The sequence below is a fragment of the Eretmochelys imbricata genome, chromosome 3, assembly GCF_965152235.1.
Source record: "Eretmochelys imbricata isolate rEreImb1 chromosome 3, rEreImb1.hap1, whole genome shotgun sequence".
Taxonomy (NCBI): Eukaryota; Metazoa; Chordata; order Testudines; family Cheloniidae; genus Eretmochelys; species Eretmochelys imbricata.
Window position 1 is genome coordinate 99,867,304 of NC_135574.1, and position 18,789 is coordinate 99,886,092.

General features: G+C 41.6%; 1 protein-coding gene across 7 annotated transcripts in view; it reads right to left on the minus strand.

The window, feature by feature from the left end:
- The window catches only part of EPB41L2 (erythrocyte membrane protein band 4.1 like 2), a 243,547-nt gene that overhangs the window by 31,580 nt on the left and 193,178 nt on the right, over nt 1–18,789 (minus strand). For 6 of the 7 annotated variants that reach the window (XM_077813040.1, XM_077813035.1, XM_077813038.1 and 3 more), the window contains one exon: nt 10,457–10,641. In XM_077813040.1, coding sequence (XP_077669166.1) covers nt 10,457–10,641 — 185 coding nt within the window. Of the gene's footprint in view, nt 1–652; nt 686–8,048; nt 8,688–10,456; nt 10,642–18,789 lie in introns of all 7 variants that reach the window. The other variant, XM_077813041.1, reaches the window with a different exon arrangement.

Sequence of the window (18,789 nt, forward strand, 5' to 3'; positions counted from 1 at the left end):
ATGTGTCAGAAAATAAAATGAAAAATATTAAGTGAGAGCCTTAAACTACAGCTTACATGGGGTACCCATTAAGTAGTAGGTTTGTGTGGCAAGTAAAAATTCCATTTTATGGTAATTAACAGACCAATGAATTTGATTTATTACCTGAACAGGGCTATTATTCCCAGTTGCCACTTTGAAAACTTCTAGTAGATTCACGCTTACAAGCTGTTCCTTTATGGAAAAACTAGAATTTACAACATGCATCTCCAAGTTGCATTTCCCCATGCATTTCATGCACTGTGTCCTTAACAGCCTGCAAGTGACCTCCCAACCCATGCAGCCTGGCAGCCCATGGAAACAGAAAGTGTTCCTTATGTTATACAAACCTCCAACATTAAATTGCTATGTCTGACATAAATATTTTCCCCGTTTACTCTCAAGGAATTGTTCTGTGAAATTAAACCAACACACACACACAAAAGAAAGCAAAATGAACATAAAATGTATCAGCAAGTAACCAAAAAGGACCCTCAGATCGATAACCGACTTTAAAAAATAAACGGGGGGATAAATGATAAGAACAAAAGTCACTATTCAGACAAAACCTACAGAAGCTTTGAAACACTAGCAGGCAGGCAACAACCAGATTTAACTGAAAAATAGCATCCACCTGCTGCTGCGTTTCTTCCTCTCCGGTCTCCACCTACATGAAGGCACATGGCAAATCATTAAAAAGAAAGGAGTTGTTAGTGTGATCTATGGGGGCAACAGAGGGGCTTCCTTTATTTGTAAAAGCTGCAAACCACATACTATGTTTATATACCTTTATTGTTTCGGCCAAGATGCTGCTGAAATTATTAAGTCTCTTTGGTCTTCCTCCAGCTACAGTGTTGTAGAAATGGCTGAAGTAATATGTGAAATGGAAAATGAAAGTTTCTCTCTCTCTCTCCCCCCACATCTCTCTGTTCCTGCATTTTTTATGCTTTCCCCATTGATGGGTGGAAAATTAAGATAGAAGAGAAGGAGAAAAGCCATATTGCCCCAAATCTTAATGTCAAATTAAACTACGGAGGAACTTTATAAAAGCATTTAAAGTGGAGTTTATACTATGAATTGGTTTTGGTAAAATGGCAAATGATTACTGTAAATGCCTGATAATGTGTGGTATACATGTAGATTTTTGCTTTTTTTAATGCAAAATATGAGAACTTAAAAAATTTACATCCTACTTATAAGTATTCTGAATGCAACTTTAAGGAGAGAAATTATTTTCTGAAAATACCCTGAGGTACAAACATCAATTGCCAGGTTTTCAAAGGATCACTGTGCAAGATGGCAAGTATTGGATAAGGGGTTTACTTTTATTACATATATTGCTTAATTCCAAATTTTGTGTGAGGGAGTACATCACATTGTATGTCATTTTTTCCTTAGTTTATCACATTTTCCTTCAACTTCCACTTATTTGAGGTTAGTGCACTCGTTGCAATTTCACATCAAAAAGTATGTTGAACTATATTATGGACGGAGAAAATCTTTAGTGGTGTTTATTTACACCATTTTAGACTTCTTTTATTATATGTATGTCTTTTACAGATGTCATGTCACATATCTAAGAGAAAGTACTCTGCTGTATATAACACTGTCTCAGAGAGTTATTTATTACTACAAAATTTGAAATAAATGCTGTGCTCACTCTTTTCAAGGCTCTCAGTTATAAGGCTATAGTATTTTGCTTCATATTGCCAGTGAAGTTCATAGTAAACTCCCCCCTTTTACAGAGCATGGTGTATTTGCTATGACATGCAGCAGCAAGCATATGGAGAGCAGCACTTTATCATCAGCCAGATCAGATGTTCAGAGTGCACACACTTAATAAGACTGATGCTTTTGCATAGCAACTTTAAAATTACATACTTTAACATTTCTCAAATTTTCACATGTTGATTGATTGATGTCAGCTACTTAATCAGCAATCCAGTTGAATAAAAGAAACTAGTCTTCACCTTAACTATTGCTAAATATGACTAAAAATGCTAAAAGCCAGGGAGAACCTTGGGCAGACACTCAACTTTGCACACACCCATGTAAAGCAGAAACAGTTATAATTCTAGTGCCCTCTTTGAAGACAGGATTTACAAAAAAAGAAAGGAAATGTTACTCACCCCTGTGCAGTAACTGTAGTTCTTTGAGATGTGTCCCCATATGGGTGCTCCACTTCAGGTGCTCATGTGCCTCAAGCCCTTGATTGGTGATTTCTACCTAGCACTGTCCATTTAACTCACGTGTATGCCCTATGCCGGGAGTCTCCCAACTGCGGCAGTGCTCCTTCAGCGGTGCTCCTCATGCCGCGCAATGGCTATTAGCCAGGATGGGCACGGATGTTGTCCCTTGTATCTGTTTGCCAGAAGTTGGGACTGGGCGACAGCAGATGGATCACTTGATGATTACCTTTTCTGTTTGTTCCCTCTGGGGCACCTGGCATTGACCACTGTCGGAAGACAGGATACTGGGCTAGATGGACTTTTGGTCTGACCCAGTATGGCCGTTCTTATGTGTCGCATCGGATCTGATGGCACAGAGCAGGGCATAATGCTTTGAAAACATATGGATTGAAGTTAATGTAGCAGCTCTACAAATCTCATATACTGGGATATTCTTCAAAAATATAGTAGATGTTGCCTGCAATCTGGCTGAATACACTCACCCCATGTGTATGTGTGCGCGCTTTGGGGGGGGGGGTGCGTTGCTGAGAACCTGAAGATTCATAACAGACAGAGATACAACTCAATATCCATTCTGAAAGCCTGTAAGCAGAAATAGGAGCCCCCTTAGACCTATCTGAGAAGGATATGAAGAGTCTAGGTGATTTCATAAACTGCTTAGTCATCCCTATGCAGAAGGCCAAGGCCCTTCTAATTCCAGGGTATGGAAATAGGATTCCTGTTGAGAACTAGGAGATTTTGGGAAAAAAAACACTGGCAGATGGATATATTGGTTAAGATGACAGATAATCTGATGCAACTTTTGGGAGGAATTTAGGATGCGGATGTAAAGACATCTTATTAAAAAAACACATGATAAAGAGGGTATCTGCCATCAAGGCTACAATCTCCCTGACCCTATGGGCCAACGTGATGGCAACTAAGAGGGCCATCTCTGCAGATAAAAGAAGAGAACAGGTCGCCATTAGTTCGAATGTAGGTCTCGTGAAGTGGTTGAGAACCAGGATGAGGTCCCAAGACAGGATATGGGATGTCTAGTGTGTGGGAAAAGATTGGCCAGACTCTCAATCTGTATGATACCAGGTTAGCAAAAATGGAGAATCCCTCAACAGCGGGAAGAAAGGCTGATGTGATGGCCAGGTATATCTTGACTGAACTGATGGATACCCTGGATGTTTTCAGATCTGGCAAGTAATCTAGAATAGGGAACTGATTCCAGCTGGAGGTAGCAAAGTCCACACCACTGGATGAATCTCTTCCATTTCTGCAGATAGTTTGGATTGATGTTTTTTCTATCTATTGTTTAATAACACCTGCTGTACCTTCGTAGAGTAGGAAACATCTATTCCTGAGAACCATGCATGAGCCACACCCTGAGGTGCAGAACTGCCAGACGGGTGGAGCACAGAACTCCCCACCTTGAGACAGGAGATGAGGAATGGTTGGGAGCTTGATTGATGGTTGGACACAGAGCTGAAGCAGGTCTCTGTCAAGTAGGTACTACGAGTATAACTCCGGCCTTGTGCTGCTTGATCTCGTTCAGCACCCTTAGAATTAGGGACATTGGGGAAAAGGCATAGAACCGACACTTCTTCCCTGGTAGAAGGAAGGTGTCCCCCAGGGAGCGGTGATCCAGCTCCCCTGCCTTGACCCTTTCTCTGGAATATGCCGTGGAGAACTTGAGCATCCAGCTCCCTTTCGTAATCCTGGGAGAAGTGTCTGCTGAGGGCATTGCTATGGTGTTCCAGATGCCTAGCAAGCAGGCTGCTGAAACCTCGATATGGGTGGTTATGCACCAGTTCCAGAGTTTTATAACTTCACTGCACAAGGAGGTGGATCTTGCTCCTCCCTGCTTGTTGATGTAAAACATGCAGGACATGTCCGTCATGACCCTCATCGTTTTTGCTTCTGATGATGACAGGAAATAGAGACAAGTGTTCCTGACCACCCTGAGCTCCAACAGGTTATGGAGATTTGTTTCATGGACTGTCCACCTACCCTGAACTGTGAGGTTGTTGAAGTTGGCTCCTCAACAGGAATCTTAACATGGATGACCTGGTTGTTAGAGTCACTGATGGGGTTGGGTGACAAAGGGATGCCTACACAGGTTGCTCTTTCCACCAGTTTAGAGAGTTCTTTATGTGCAAGGAGATTGTTACCCTCCCGTCCAAGATGTACCTGGTTGGAGAAGAGGCAGCTCTTAGCCAACCCTGGAAGCAATGGAAGCATAACCTTGCATGATTGGTCACAAGGTGAAAGTTGCTATATGGCCCAAGAGTTGACAACAGTTCCTTATCGTGGTTGTGATCTTCCCTGAATTGTCCCTGACAGTCTTGACATGGCCAGACATCTGTAAAGACCAGTACGCTTTTGCTGTCACTGAGTCCAAGAACACCCCTATAATCTGTATCCTTTGTACTGATACTAGTGTGGATTTCTTTATATTCAGTTGTAGGCCCAACTCTTTGAACAGAGCAAGCACCTTCTGGGTGGACGATAACTCTGCCTTGAAAGAATGGCCCTTGAGTAGCCAGTCATCAAGGTATGGGATGACAAGAATCAATTCCTGACAAGGGTAAGCCACCACTATCACCAGAACCTTTGAAAACCCCATTGGAGCTGAGGGTAGGCCGAAGGGATGCACTCCATACTGGAAATGATCTTGGACTACAGTGAATCGTAGGTATTTCCTGTGCGACAGAGGTGACACACTTTGGGGAAGGGGGGAATACTGGGTATACAGGGTCACATCCCTCTCCTTCCCCCCCCCCCTTCCGATTTGCTGCTTGGCTTGTACTGAGCATGCTCACATGGACTAAGCATGCTCAGTAGCACTGCTGAAGCCAGCTGCCCTCACTCTGCCCCCTCCCCCCATCAGCAGGCATGGGTCATCTCTGCTGTGTGATTAGCGTATAGTTATATGGAAGTAGGCATCTTGTTGGCCAACGGATGAAAACCAATCCCCTTCCTCTAGTGAAGGATTGCTGGAGTCAACACCCTGAACTTTTGTCACAAAGTTGTTCAGCTGTCTCAGATCTAAGATCGGCCTCCAACTTCCATCCTTCTTTGGTACTAGGAAGTATTTTGAGTAGAACTCCCTGCCCCTGTAAGGGAAGGGACCACTTCCATTGCTCCTAGTCCGAAGAGAATCTCCACCTCTTGCCTTAGTAGAAGTTGTGAGAGGGGTCCCTGAAGAGGGTGGAAGGGAAGGAGTGCCAGAAACTGCATAGCGTAGCGTATGACCTCCAAGAGCCACTGGTGATTCGCTCCAAAGCCTGGTGGAAATGGACAAGACAGTCTCCAAAGAGAAGATTAAAGGACACAACTGTAAAATCAGAGAAGTGGGAGGATTCGAACTCTCAACCAACTCATCAAAACTACTATTTAGATTATGCTTGAGTGGTGATGAAGGGTGGTTGGGTGGCCCTCTTCCTGTGAAACCTGTCTCTTCCTGGGGAGTTCTGCAGGTCTGTGGTACCCCAAGAACTGAGCATAGCATGATGTCTGAGCAATCTGTGCCCTATTAAAACGTTTCTTGCTCATAACGTATGTAAATGCCCAAGGAACAAAGGGTAACCCTGGATTTCTTCAGCGTGTGCAGGGAGTTATTTGTGGTGTCTGAGAAGAGCTTATAAACATCAAAGGTGAGATCCCCTACAATGTTCTGAACCTCTATCAGAAACCCTGAAAGTTGGAGTCATGATGTCCTGTGCACAGCTACTGCTAAGGAGATGGATCTGGCAGCAGTGTCTGAGAGTCTAGGGACTCTTGGAGAGCTGTTCTGGCCAATAGTTCACTCTCTACAACTATGGACTGGAATTCCTCCCTGCAGTTGTGTGGCAGATACTCAATAAATGCTGTGAACGTCTTGTAATTAGTAACGTTGTATTTGGCCATGACTGAGTTAGGTGGGGGACAGGAAAATAAAAGTCTGAATCCTTCAGGGGAAAATAGTATTTCCTATCTGCCTTTTTGCACATTGGTGAAACAGTGTCTGCCATACCATTTTAGCTGGAACCAGTAGAGCCTCATTAACAGGTAGTGCTGATCTGGAGAGTGTTGCTGACTGCAAAATATCTAGCAGCTTGTGCTGTGGATTTTTGACCTCCTCCAGAGGGATCTGGAAGCTGTCAACTACCCTTTTAATTGAGTCCTGAAATTGTCTGACGCCAGCCAGGGAAGGTGGTGGAGACACAACTGCTTCATTTGGCGATGACAGTGAAATGGGAATCTCAGGGGTAACTTCCTCATTTGCTCTAGCCTCCTACTCTTCAAACATCTCCTCCTGTCATAAATGGGTAGAGGACAACACGAAACCCTGGTCTCCCTGAGAGAAGGTATTGGTGGACTGTTAAATTGCTGTTGATAGGCAGGCCACACATCAAAATATGGCCACTGCAGGGATCCATAAGGAATGAGGGTGGCATACAAGGTTGGTTCCACCATCCTTGGTGTCACACAAGGTCCACTCTGTGCAAGGGCGGTTTCCCAAAGGAGTACATAAGAACTCCTGGGAGAAACTGAGGATACCGATTGGGGGGAGTCATCCTCTGCATCCTCCCATGGGGGACAGCCAATGTAGATGGAGGAGAGTCCTGTGTCACAGAAAGGCCACACGAAGACTGAGGTCTCTGAGACACACTTGGTACCAGACAACAAAAGGGATTCTGGTTTGTCCACTGAGAGGTCCCTCAGGTATCAGAACGCCTATGGTACTGGATGCCATAGCTGGAGGTGACAGCATCAACAGTGATGGGTGAACTCAGATGTTGTAGATGTCAGGCACTGACGCTTGCTCGGTACAGAGGGTACCGCTTGTATAGCCACCCCCTGCTGAGCTGTTTGCATTGGTACTAATGGCTGGATTAAGATGCACAACACCAGAAGCTCATTAGAATGCTTTGGTGCCGATGGCTTACCATCCTTGTGGAGGGTACAGGAGAAGACAAATGTCCCGGGATAAAAGGGAGGGAAAAAACAAATAGTCTTCTCAGCTAAAACTAACTAACTATACTGAACTCTAAACAGAAACCTACAACTATAAAGTAACTAACTTTAAGAGGAAAGTCCAAGAATGCTGTAGGAGGACAATGTTTTGTCTTGGGCCAAGGCAGTAGAGGAGAAACTAAGGGCTATTCGTCTGTGCACTCCTATATAGCAGGGTGTCTCCCATGAAAAGGCATAGGGCACATGCATGGGCTGACTGGACAGTGCTAGCTAGAAATCTATGATCCAGAGATCAAGAGGCATATGCGCACCACCTGAAGGGGAGCATCCACAGGGATACTATTATAAGAAAGAACACTGTTTACAGCTTTCACAGTTTGCTGAACTAAAATAAGAGACAGACTTTTAGAGATTTTTACTTTACAGATTTAAACAGAACCTCTAAGATTCAGCTCCATGTCTGCATTTCAAAGTTAATGGACTGAGAAGGCAATAGGTTAGGACTGATTTAACGATTAGTCTAACAGAGGAATGTTGCTCAACAATTTTACTGATTATTTAATCTTATTCCAAAATATATCTAATAAATAATAACAACAACAACAAGGTGCTCTAATCTTTTCAACTACAAAATAATTTCCTCCTTAGATACAGCACCCAGGGGATAGAATCAAATTATGTATGTTGCAACACACTGTTATTCATGCAGAAAAAAAACCAGACATTTATTTATTAAGAGAAACTCAGTATATCAGTGGCAAGTTACCATTAATGAGAACAGTTACAAAGACATTTATACTGTACACTAGGATGTGTGCAAGGTTGAGTGCTTCTCAGTGTGCAGATGCAAAGTCCAAGTGCAGGTGGCAGCATTTAAGTGACAAAGTTACACACCTCCTCTTCCTCTGCTTTGTCATTCAGGTCATTGTCATAAGAGGCGCTCAATGAAGTCGCCTTAGGCTCCAGGTAGCAGAGGGACAGAGCGAGAGGAAGGGAAAATGTGAGCGAGAAAGGAACAGATTGAAAAGCAGAGAGAAGCAGCACAAAGATAAGGAGAAAAGAGGGAATGAATGAGGGAGAGGTGATAGGAACATAGTGTTGAAGGCCAGGTGGGAGATAGGAGATGCAAACCTCAGGGAGGCTAGGAAAACTGATGTAACCATCCTCATCAAGCAGTGAAAGGAAATTAAAAGCAAAGAGTTTGCTAAAGCTTAATGAAAACCTAAACTCAGTATCTTTGTAGCCAACTGTTTTATGGGGCTTTCCCTCTATTGCAGGAGAAGAAGGGTGACTAACTGGGAGTCTCATAGGCTCCAAGATATTATTAGGCAATGTCACTTCATTTCCACTGTGAGTTGGTATTACTCTTGTGGGACTGCACTCCCAGCAGTCCGAGGGGCTATAGACATAGTCCCAAAAGGGATCTTCCTCTGAAATGTCCAAAAGCATGTCCATCTCAGGGACAGTTGGCAGGTTTGTGGGACAGGATGAAACACAGTGAAGGCGTGGTGATGGTGGATACATGTGAAGGGACTGGAAAAAAAAAAAAAAGTCCAGCCACAGTTGAATATGAAAACACAACAAAATGTAAGTTTGTAGGCAGAAAGAATGCACAAGAAGAGGGGGGAAAAAAGAAATTGTTAGTTAGTGAAACCTTTTACTCAGAAGTAGAGCTAGCACTACCAATGCAATATAAAAGCCAAATAAAAATTGAAAAGCCCCATGTATTTTTAAAATTAGCCCACTTGTCCAGTTTTAAGAATTCTGAATCTGAATTCACTACAGATTTTTTTGTTTTAAGGTTGTGACAAACTTTGCATTTTTGAACGGTAGTAAGTGTAGTCACTTACTACAGATGGGAGCAAACATTCAAAGCTTTGGCAGAAAGTTCATGGTATACAGCAGGACGTAACAAGACAAGCAGGCACTTTGATCCTAGGATTTACTACCATTTCCTCTGGAATTTAAAAACAGCAAAAACAGAAAATGCTGTTTGCAGAGCTGGTACATGTAGCAAGCTACACCGAATAGCTTCATAAAACATGCAAGCCCTTCCCAAACCGTTTAGCTTTTCCATCCCATGGCTGAGGAATCTTTCTTGGTTACCTAATCTATCCTAGGGTGCCCCAGCTTTGTGACTCTGAGGGACCATACTGGCATCTTGCCAGGAGCCAAAATTTGCATATTAATTTACCTAAATACATGTTTTCATCAAATATAGAACTGTGTGTGTCTTCCTTGATTGACTAGAAGTAAGATTTTTGGCAATAAAAACATGAGGCTGTTCATATTTGGTCTCACATGGCAGTTATAGGATGAGGTGGGCTGGGCTGTCAGCTGCATTGGGAGACTCAGCAGCCCAAATGTTGTCCCCTGGGCAGTGAATTGGGTACCCTTTGCCTAACTCACAAAAATGCAGTTTTCAAAATGAAAATTCCTTAAGGTTTGTTTTTAAAACCCAATAGCAAGGAAAATTCCTGGATGTCTCCCAAGAAAAACACGAATACATGTCAGAGAAGATACACAGACTATTACGTCTGAACTCCAAAGCTTGAGCTTACATTTAGGAAAGAGGTGTTGCCTCAAATCTTGATGTGAAAGCACATAAAACTAAATCCAAATTAAAGTTTCTGATCTGCTTCCTCGCTAACTCCAATAAATAAGACAAGTAAATTGTCATTTGCATTAGAATTTCTCCATCATCAACAAACCGAACTTTCCCTGGAAAGCTGTCTTTCAGTTCTACATGGAAATTATTTTAATAAGTCAATGTGTTTCTATAACAGATACTGACATAAAAAAGGACAGCTTAAAAGATTTTTGCAGTTGGCAAATAAAGCAAGCACCATGTTAAGCACTGAAATTTACTCAAAAAAGAAAATATATACAACCAAACAACAGGTTGTGTATGACAGCACAATTTTTGGAAGTTTGTTCAGAGTAAAAATTGTATAAACTAACTTACTTTGAGCCACATTTAGCTAAGAGAAAGTTCAGTTTGAACAATTATATACCGCAAGTGTTTAAGTAGTGCCTAATTATGACAAATTAAAATTAACTTGTAGCAATAATTAAAAGGAAAAAATTCACAAGATTGAATGTCACACATGCAAATTTGCAATTTGTTCCTCCCTTTTGGTTATATAAAATACTCTGTGTGTGTATATATATGGTTAAACAGAGTAGTTTGAAATAATTTATTAACAATATCTTCTAGTATGTTGCTTGTTATTTTTAAGAGACATACAACTCCACTTTAAATGTTTGTTAAGAGTTGTTTTTGTTGTTACAATCCATCATACCTTTTCATCCTGGGTTAATTCCAGTTGTGGAATTTTAGTTGGGCTTCCATCCTCATCTCTACCTTCGCCGTTTTTTAACTTGGTCTGGCCAACAGCTTCACCAGCAAAGACCATATCACCAGTAGGTCCCAATGTGGCAGCAGAAAAGTCCCTTAGCAGACTTTGGTCTGTGATACCCACAGGAGCTATTAGAGAACCGAAAATTTTGGTTATTCTGGGTATGCTGGAAGTTTTATTTTTGGGACTTCTGAACATAAAATACTCTGTTTTACAATGGCTTAGCCATTCAGGGATAAGAATAATGCAGGGGAAAACTGCGAACGGAACAGTAAATGAAGTTATGATAACATCCCAAGTGTATGGTTCTAACTGCATTTATACAACCTGCAATGGATAACTGTTCTTAATTGTGATGTGTATGTACTATACAGACAAAACACTATAGTCAAGTAGCCATTTTAAAAATCACCACATTTCTGGTGACAACAGAAACCACAAGAACAAAGAACATGTAGGCTGCACATGTCATCATATCCCCATGATAAAAACCATCTTGCACAAATTTGATATTTTCAGTACATTCTGTTTTCAGCTAATACAGCAGCTAATACACCATGCATATATAATTCTCTCAAAGTATTTCTACTTCTGAACCCAGACATCAGGCACTGTAGAAACACACAAAGTTCAATATAAAAAAGCTACACTTTTTCAAGATTCTCTCTGTATCCAGAGAGAAACTTGAGTTGTTTTTTCTTATTCAGCTTGGTTTACCCATCCCTGTTAGCTAATTATTGGCAATACCTAATATGTATATTTGATGTATCATGTAACACAAAAGACAGATTTCAGAGTAGCAGCCATGTTAGTCTGTATTTGCAAAAAGAAAAGGAGTACTTGTGGCACCTTAGAGACTAAACACATTTGAGCATAAGCTTTCGTGAACTACAGCTCACTTCAATCGCATGCATGAATACAAAAGACAGATATTGAATCAATTTTATTCTGACAGCTAGAATCACTATAATAGTATTAACCAGCAGGAGGAGCTCTAAGACCAGCTGGCTCAGCCAAAACACTGACAATAATGCAGCAGACATTCAACCTGAAATTAAAAAGGTTTAAATAAGTTACGGTGACCAGACAGCAAGTGTGAAAAATCAGGACTGGGTGAGGGATAATAGGTGCCTATATAAAACAAAGCCCCAAACAGTGGGATCCTCCCTACAAAATCGGTATATCTGGTCACCCTAAAATAAGTACACCTTTGAGAAGAGATGCAAGAAGCAGTGAAAAGTGGGCAGAAGAATAAATATATATGAATGAAGAATTCTGACAGGATTACACAAGTCAAGAAAGCTAACAGAAATGGTAGGTGTGACAGAGTGGGAAATTTTTATAATATTTTGTATGAATATTGTGCATGCCTCAGTTTCCCTTGCGTGAGGCCTGGTTAACTAGGTGGTGGGAAAAAGTTGTTTTTCTTTGTAGAGATGCAGAGATACAAGTCTGACTGACTCCTAGTGGCCTGTGGCGTTCGCCCCCATGACCATGGAGAGTCTGAGAAGACAATGGCCACTCCAATTGCCCAGACATTTGGCACCTAGCAATTAATGACAAAGGATGATCCACCCTACTTAGGAAGCCAGCCAGGTTTGACCAGCTGGAAAAGGGTTGCTGAGGGCATGGTGACAATGTTTGCCTGGGAACAAGAACAAAGGACTGAGGAGGGGCCAGGTGGGGGTGTTAAGTGTTGGCTACTGGAAGAGGATGGGACTAACAAGGGGTCAGATGGCTCTGGGACAGACCAAGATTGATTATGCTGTCTATGTTAACCAAGGACTTTCTACCCTGCGTTCCAGACTGCTAATAAACCCTTCTGCTTTTACAACGATGGCTGAGAGTCACTGCAGGTTAAGATGGGAGAGTGCATTGCTCCCTTTGGGTGTACTCATGTGGACTCGCTGGAGGGAGCTCATGGTGTGAAGCAAGGGTGCTGAATGCGCCAAGGTTTGATCTAAGGAGTCAGTGAAGCCAACTGACTTATTCTAGTGAGATGTGACCCTAAAGTGGGTCTGGCACACTGAAGGGGTCCTCCCAGGGACTGTTTCAGAGCATTGGACCTGTATAACCATGACAGTAGCACACCACAGAGAGATGCCCACAGGAACTTGAAAGCAGAAGAAGCAGCTGTATGGGTATGGATGAATCACTTTAACATTACAATAATCTACAAAGGTAACCACACTTTTACTGGGAAAAAATAGAATCTAATTACCCTAGAAGATGATGGTAAACTATTAAAATCTCATATCTGGGGCAGTATGAGCAGATATGGAATTGACACTGTACCAAGAACAATATCTATATGTAAACATCTGATTTTAAACATTTGTTTGGCTCGAAGTTGCAAAATAATTACTCAAGAAAGTTTTACTGACTTAGTGTAAACCAAGAGAATGCCTTGGAGTGTACATTACAAGGGGAGATTGTCAAAGGCACAAATATCAGTTAGGTGCCTAATTTCCCATTGAAAGTCAGAGAGAATTTAAACTTCTTATTTTATCAGGTCCCTGGGAAAGTGATTTATGCCTGTGCTCTTTTGCAGAGCAACGCTGTGACCTACACCTCTCAGAAGCCAGTCACAAAGACTTGAGAGCAGGAATAGCAGAAAGCGTCTTTTACAAAGATGATGCTTGGGAGTTTACAGCAGAGTCAGAGCTCACTGTTACCCACGGTTTTCAGAACCCAAACCTGTGGTAACTTAACTGTTTCACCCCAGGCGATGTCAGGTTTAAATCAATGGGAACACAGCACTTCCTACTGATGAAAGATTGGTACAAGCAAGCATGATCTTATCTAAAACTACTATTGATTAGATTTAAGCACACACAGACGTAAACAATAGGTTTAGAACATCCAATAAATACCTAAAATCTGAGATGGTATTGAGTAATTAGTAGCAGGCCAGCAATGCGGGGGAGAGATAGCTCAGTGGTTTGAGCATTGGCCTGCTAAACCCAGGGTTGTGAGTTCAATCCTTGAGGGGGCCATTTAGAAATCTGGGGCAAAAACTGGGGATTGGTCCTGCTTTAAGCAGGGGGTTAGACTAGATGATCTCCTGAGGTCCCTTCCAACCCTGATATTCTGTGATGGCTGGTCGCTTCCCAGCTGTGGCGTACGGGGTCAGAAAAAAGTCTCTCAGGATAGCTTAAGAGAACTGCTCCAAAGCACTCTATTATCTAGTCTTTTTATAACTATTTTTTACAAAACACAGCTCATACTGACCCCTACTGGGTCATCACTTCTCCTAACTTCAATCAACAAAACACTAACAATCTTAGCCATAATAAGCTTCTACATCAAAAGGCACCCAAACTCAAGGTCTCCATGCACTTTTCTTTCAATCTCATAATTTGCTGACTCTTTTCTCCCCTCCTTCCATTCTCATTAGCAGAAACTGCAAGCCTGCAGCTAATATTTGACCTTGCCTCCAAAAGCCTAGCTTGTCCAAATTAACCCTTAACTATGTGGTGTTCTTTTTATTAATTCATGATGGCTGAATGCACACAATATGTTGCAATTAGCTTGATTAAGTTCTATGGTACACACCCCTCAATTCTGGGGTAATACTCACCAGAGCACTCTTGGAAGAAGACTACTCTATTCTGAGAGGGTCCTTAGTGCCTGGATCAAAATGATATCTCATGGACTGGTTTTATATGAAAAGTTTCAGGCGAGTGTCCCTTGCCTTCGGAGTTCATTTGGAAAGTAGGTTGAGCACTTCAGCAATATGCCCCTCACCCAGACAAAATAAACATGGTATGCTATCACTAAGAAGCATGGCTGCCTCACATGAGCAGCAGTATTTAAAACTGGAGGATTTGGGCTCAGTCATTACAGCTGGAACTTAGTACCTAGTATATTTAAAAAAAACAAACCCCAAACAAAACAAAACCAACCAACCAACGTTATCAAAAGACCTGTCAACTAACTACAACTAAAGCGGTTGAGTTCAACCAAAGTAACTGCTAACTCACTAAGATAATATACAAACAAAGCTAGCCAAGTTGCAGGAGATAAAGAAATCCCCATGTGCAGTAAGAAGGAACTGAGGGGCGGCTGGCCTCGCTCCACCCTTTACACCACCAGTTTGAGTGTGTGTGGGGGAATGGAGTGACATCACTCAGGGTGCAGGCACAACCCAATGCAAGTGGCTAGCCAAAGGATTTCAATCTCGAGAGCATGGGGCACATACTTACCAACAATGGAACACAAGGACAATCACTCAAGGAAGAACATGAGATACTTTACAAGGGTGCAGAGGAAGATTAGTTCATATCTGTACAGTACTATGAAAACGTAAATATTGTGTACCCACAATATATTGTATACCACCACCACCACTTAAGGTCCAGTATTTCCATTTTAATAGATCTTTAATTTTGTACAGCTTCCTCAAACCTTTACTATTTACAGTGGTTTATTGAAAATAGATTTTGATCTGAACAAGTCATAAGGGTTTTAAAAAGACTGCACATACGCATCAATTTTTTATGCATTCATATGAATGTTGAGTAGAATTTTTCAATTAATATACAAATACATATGGAATACGATCTATATACTGATTCTATAAGATCTTTTAATGTATACACTGAATGCAGGAAGGCTTCACTACAGCCACTGCCTCATTTGCACCAGTGTATCATAGCATATTTAGTGTTTTAGCTGACAGGATAAACAATGTATAGTGAATAAAATGGGGCCACTCAATGAGCAGCAAAAGTAACAGCAGTTGGCTCATTCACTCCATACCAACCAACATGGAAACTGAAAAAGGCAGTGGTCTTGTGGAAATAATAATACAATCAGATATTTAGAGAGAGTACATCATAATGAATAGGCACAAAGAGGGCAGAAAATAAGTCTGTGAAGGTGATCGGCATTTTGCCATATCCAACTTATAACTGTTTTTCTTCATAACCTTGATGTTCTTTTAACATAAATTTTTGGTGCTTGGGAGTAGCAGAGAGCAGAACAATCACAGATGAGAATCAGCCCTTGTATCCTAGTTCTACTTCCTTCCACTGATTGTTCAGAGAGATGGAAGAGTCTCTGTGTATGTCAGTTTAAATAAGGGAAGGAGAACACTTGGTAGAAGCATATTCTGCCAAGAGAAAAGTTAGAATGACAATGGCAATGAAGCTTTAAGGCTGTGTTGGAGGAGGTGACTTAGAAGTCTGAATATGAGGCGCAAGACTCATGATATAGTTGACAGTTACTATTATTTATTCTTTGTTGTTTATTTTAACGGAGCGGATAAAGATAACAAAGAGGAGTAAGGTATTTAGCCTGATGTAAAGAGCCATCATCAGATTATGTTATTATACAACAAGGTACGGAAGATCAAAATTCTTTATTATTAAGGGCACTGAGTAATAGAACAAGTACAATTATTAACTAGCTAAAGAGATTTTCTTGTACAATTACGTAGTAATGGTCATTTTGTTATTCAGCCCCAGTTTGGGGTTCTTGGTGAAATAAGATCATAAACTAATCTCCAGAATTACTCCTTTTCAGAAAAAAAGGAGAAGCAGAAGAGAAAAAGTAACACAGAGTACAGAAGGCCAAAGAAAAGCCTGAAAGGTAGGTAAAGGGGATAGCAAATGAATGATAGGACAGAGAGGAAAGGGTGGGTGGAAGGGGGTGGGGGAGAAGAGAGAATCCTACCCCTGGGCTACTACATGATAAAGATATAGGTAATGAGTCAGTAATACAAGAAGCCTAATAGGTCCAAGCTTAAATTCTGAGTATAAGAATGAGGTCAAGCATCTTTACCATAGTTATTCAGTATAGTTAGCAGAAGGGAGTTAACCAGCAGTCACCCTAAGTCACAAGATGGCATACAACAGAGTTTTGCAATATCTGATTTTGCTGAAACTAAATATAAAACTGCTGATAGGTAACTGCAACAAGCCAGCTGGTACCAGTTTAGGGTATTTTTAGATAGGAACGTCAGCAGATGCCCAACCCTATATTGCTATAGCAACCAATTGATGTATATGCTTATAAGCTTGGGATAATTAATATACTAACCTATAGGATAAGGACACCCCAACATTATTACGGTGAGGAAGTTTAGATATGGAAAAGGATGGACATTCTTGTACATATTCATGGCAGCCATTAAGGCCTATACAACAACTAAGAGAATGTTAGGTGTCCTTATGGATGCTCCACTCTAGGAGTGTATGCACCTCAGATTGGAGATTTTAGGTAGCAGTGTCTGTTCGGCTGAGCACGTCTCCTGCAGCCTCTTGCCCAGCACCATGGATATATAGAGCTGCACGGCTGAATTGCCCTCAATTCCTTCTCTTCTGCAGAGCTCCACTGTAAAGAACTCCGAATCAGAAAGGAGGAGGATTGGTAGTGGAGCACTCATAGGGGGACATCTTGAAAAACCAGTTTCTGCACAGGGTGAGTAACTTTCTCTTCTTTTTCTTCTTCAATTAGTATCCCTATTGGTGCTTCTAGCTAGGTGACTACTGAGCAGTACTCTCTATGGAGGGGTGGGGCTTCAGAGTTGAGTCTAATATCGAAGATAGTACAGTAGAGCCAAACATGGCATCAGAAGCTTAGGTGTGAGTAACTGCATAGTGTTCACAAAATGTATGAATGGAGGTCCAAGTCATGGCTGTACATATTTGTGTGATGGGAACATCCTTAAGAAAGGCTACTGAAGTAGAAAAGGATCTCATAGAGTGAGTTAATACACTAGAAGGAGACTGAAGATCATGAGACTGATAGCAGTAGGTAATGCAGTCAGATATATTGGTTAGTCTCTAAGGTGCCACAAGGACTCCTTTTCTTTTTGCGAATACAGACTAACACGGCTGTTACTCTGAAACATATCCATCTAGAGTGTCTTTGCTTGGAAACTGGAGATCCTTTAGTTCCGTCCACAATGGAGAGAAACAAGCTGGGAGATTTTCCAAAGCGCTTAGTCCTGTCTAGATAAACAGCTAATGCCCTCCTTACATCAAGTGTATATAATGCCTCATCTCCTTTATCTTGGTGTGACTTAGGGAAGAAAACTGGAAAATGGCTAGGTTGATTTATGTAGATGTCCAAGGATACCTTTGGTAAGAACTTGGGATGTGGTCACAAGATGACCTTATCCTTAAAAAAAGGCTTTGAAGGGCATATTTGCCATCAGAGCCCCATTGCTACAACTCTTCAAGCAGAAATAATGGTTACAAGATAAGGAGTACTTGTGGTACCTTAGAGATTAACCAATTTATTTGAGCATGAGCTTTCGTGAGCTACAGCTCAACTGAGCTGTAGCTCACGAAAGCTCATGCTCAAATAAATTGGTTAGTCTCTAAGGTGCCAAAAGTACTCCTTTTCTTTTTGCAAATACAGACTAACACGGCTGTTACTCTGAAACCGGTTACAAGATAGGTTGTTTTCATAGACGAGTATAGAAGGGAGCAAGTAGCCAGAGGTTCAAAGTGGGGGAGGGGGCCTTGTATGGAATCTGAGCACCAAGTTGAGATCCCATGCCAGTGTAGGGTATCTGACTTCTGGGAAGCGGTTCTCCAGTCCCTGGAGAAACCTCCTTGTTGTAGGCTCCCCAGCCCAAAAGGTATGCATCTGTTATTATTACTGATGTTGGAGATGGTTGAGCAAAGGAGACCCCTGCACAAACACTGCGAGGGTCCTTACACCAGTTGAGGGAGTTTTTCATGACTCAAGGCACCAAGACTAGTTTGTTCAAACTGTTCAAAACTTTAACAATTACTTTAACTTTTAACAATTACAAATCTTCCCTCCATGTCTGTGTCAGTTGATAGGATTTGTGTGCTCAGTTTTTTATGGAACAGGATTGACACCTCCACTCTTAGACTTGGCTGAGTAATTACTACAGATACTGTCACCAATCCAGCCTTTAAGCTTTTCAGCCTCAGACAATGCAGTGTGCTTCATGGAGAAATAGAAAATCAGCTTTCAAGTTTCCTAAGTGAGACACCTTTTAACCCCTTTCAGAGGGTGACAGATTCCTTTTATGTTCCAAGAAACACATGTAAGTAAATTAGCCACAGGTACTCCAGGCGGGAAGTGTCCCAGCAAACATTTTCTGCTGTGCCCACCAAAACTCAGGGCTATGGGTAGGGTGAAGTGTATCTAGGGGAATTCATGAGTTGAGACAGAGAAGAGAAGCTAGAGGGGCTTAGCATTAGTTGAGGGCTTGGGGGCTGGGGAGCAACAGGCTGTTTCGAGGATCAGGTTTGTATCAAGGTGTAAGGAAAGTATCTTGGACAAAAATTCTA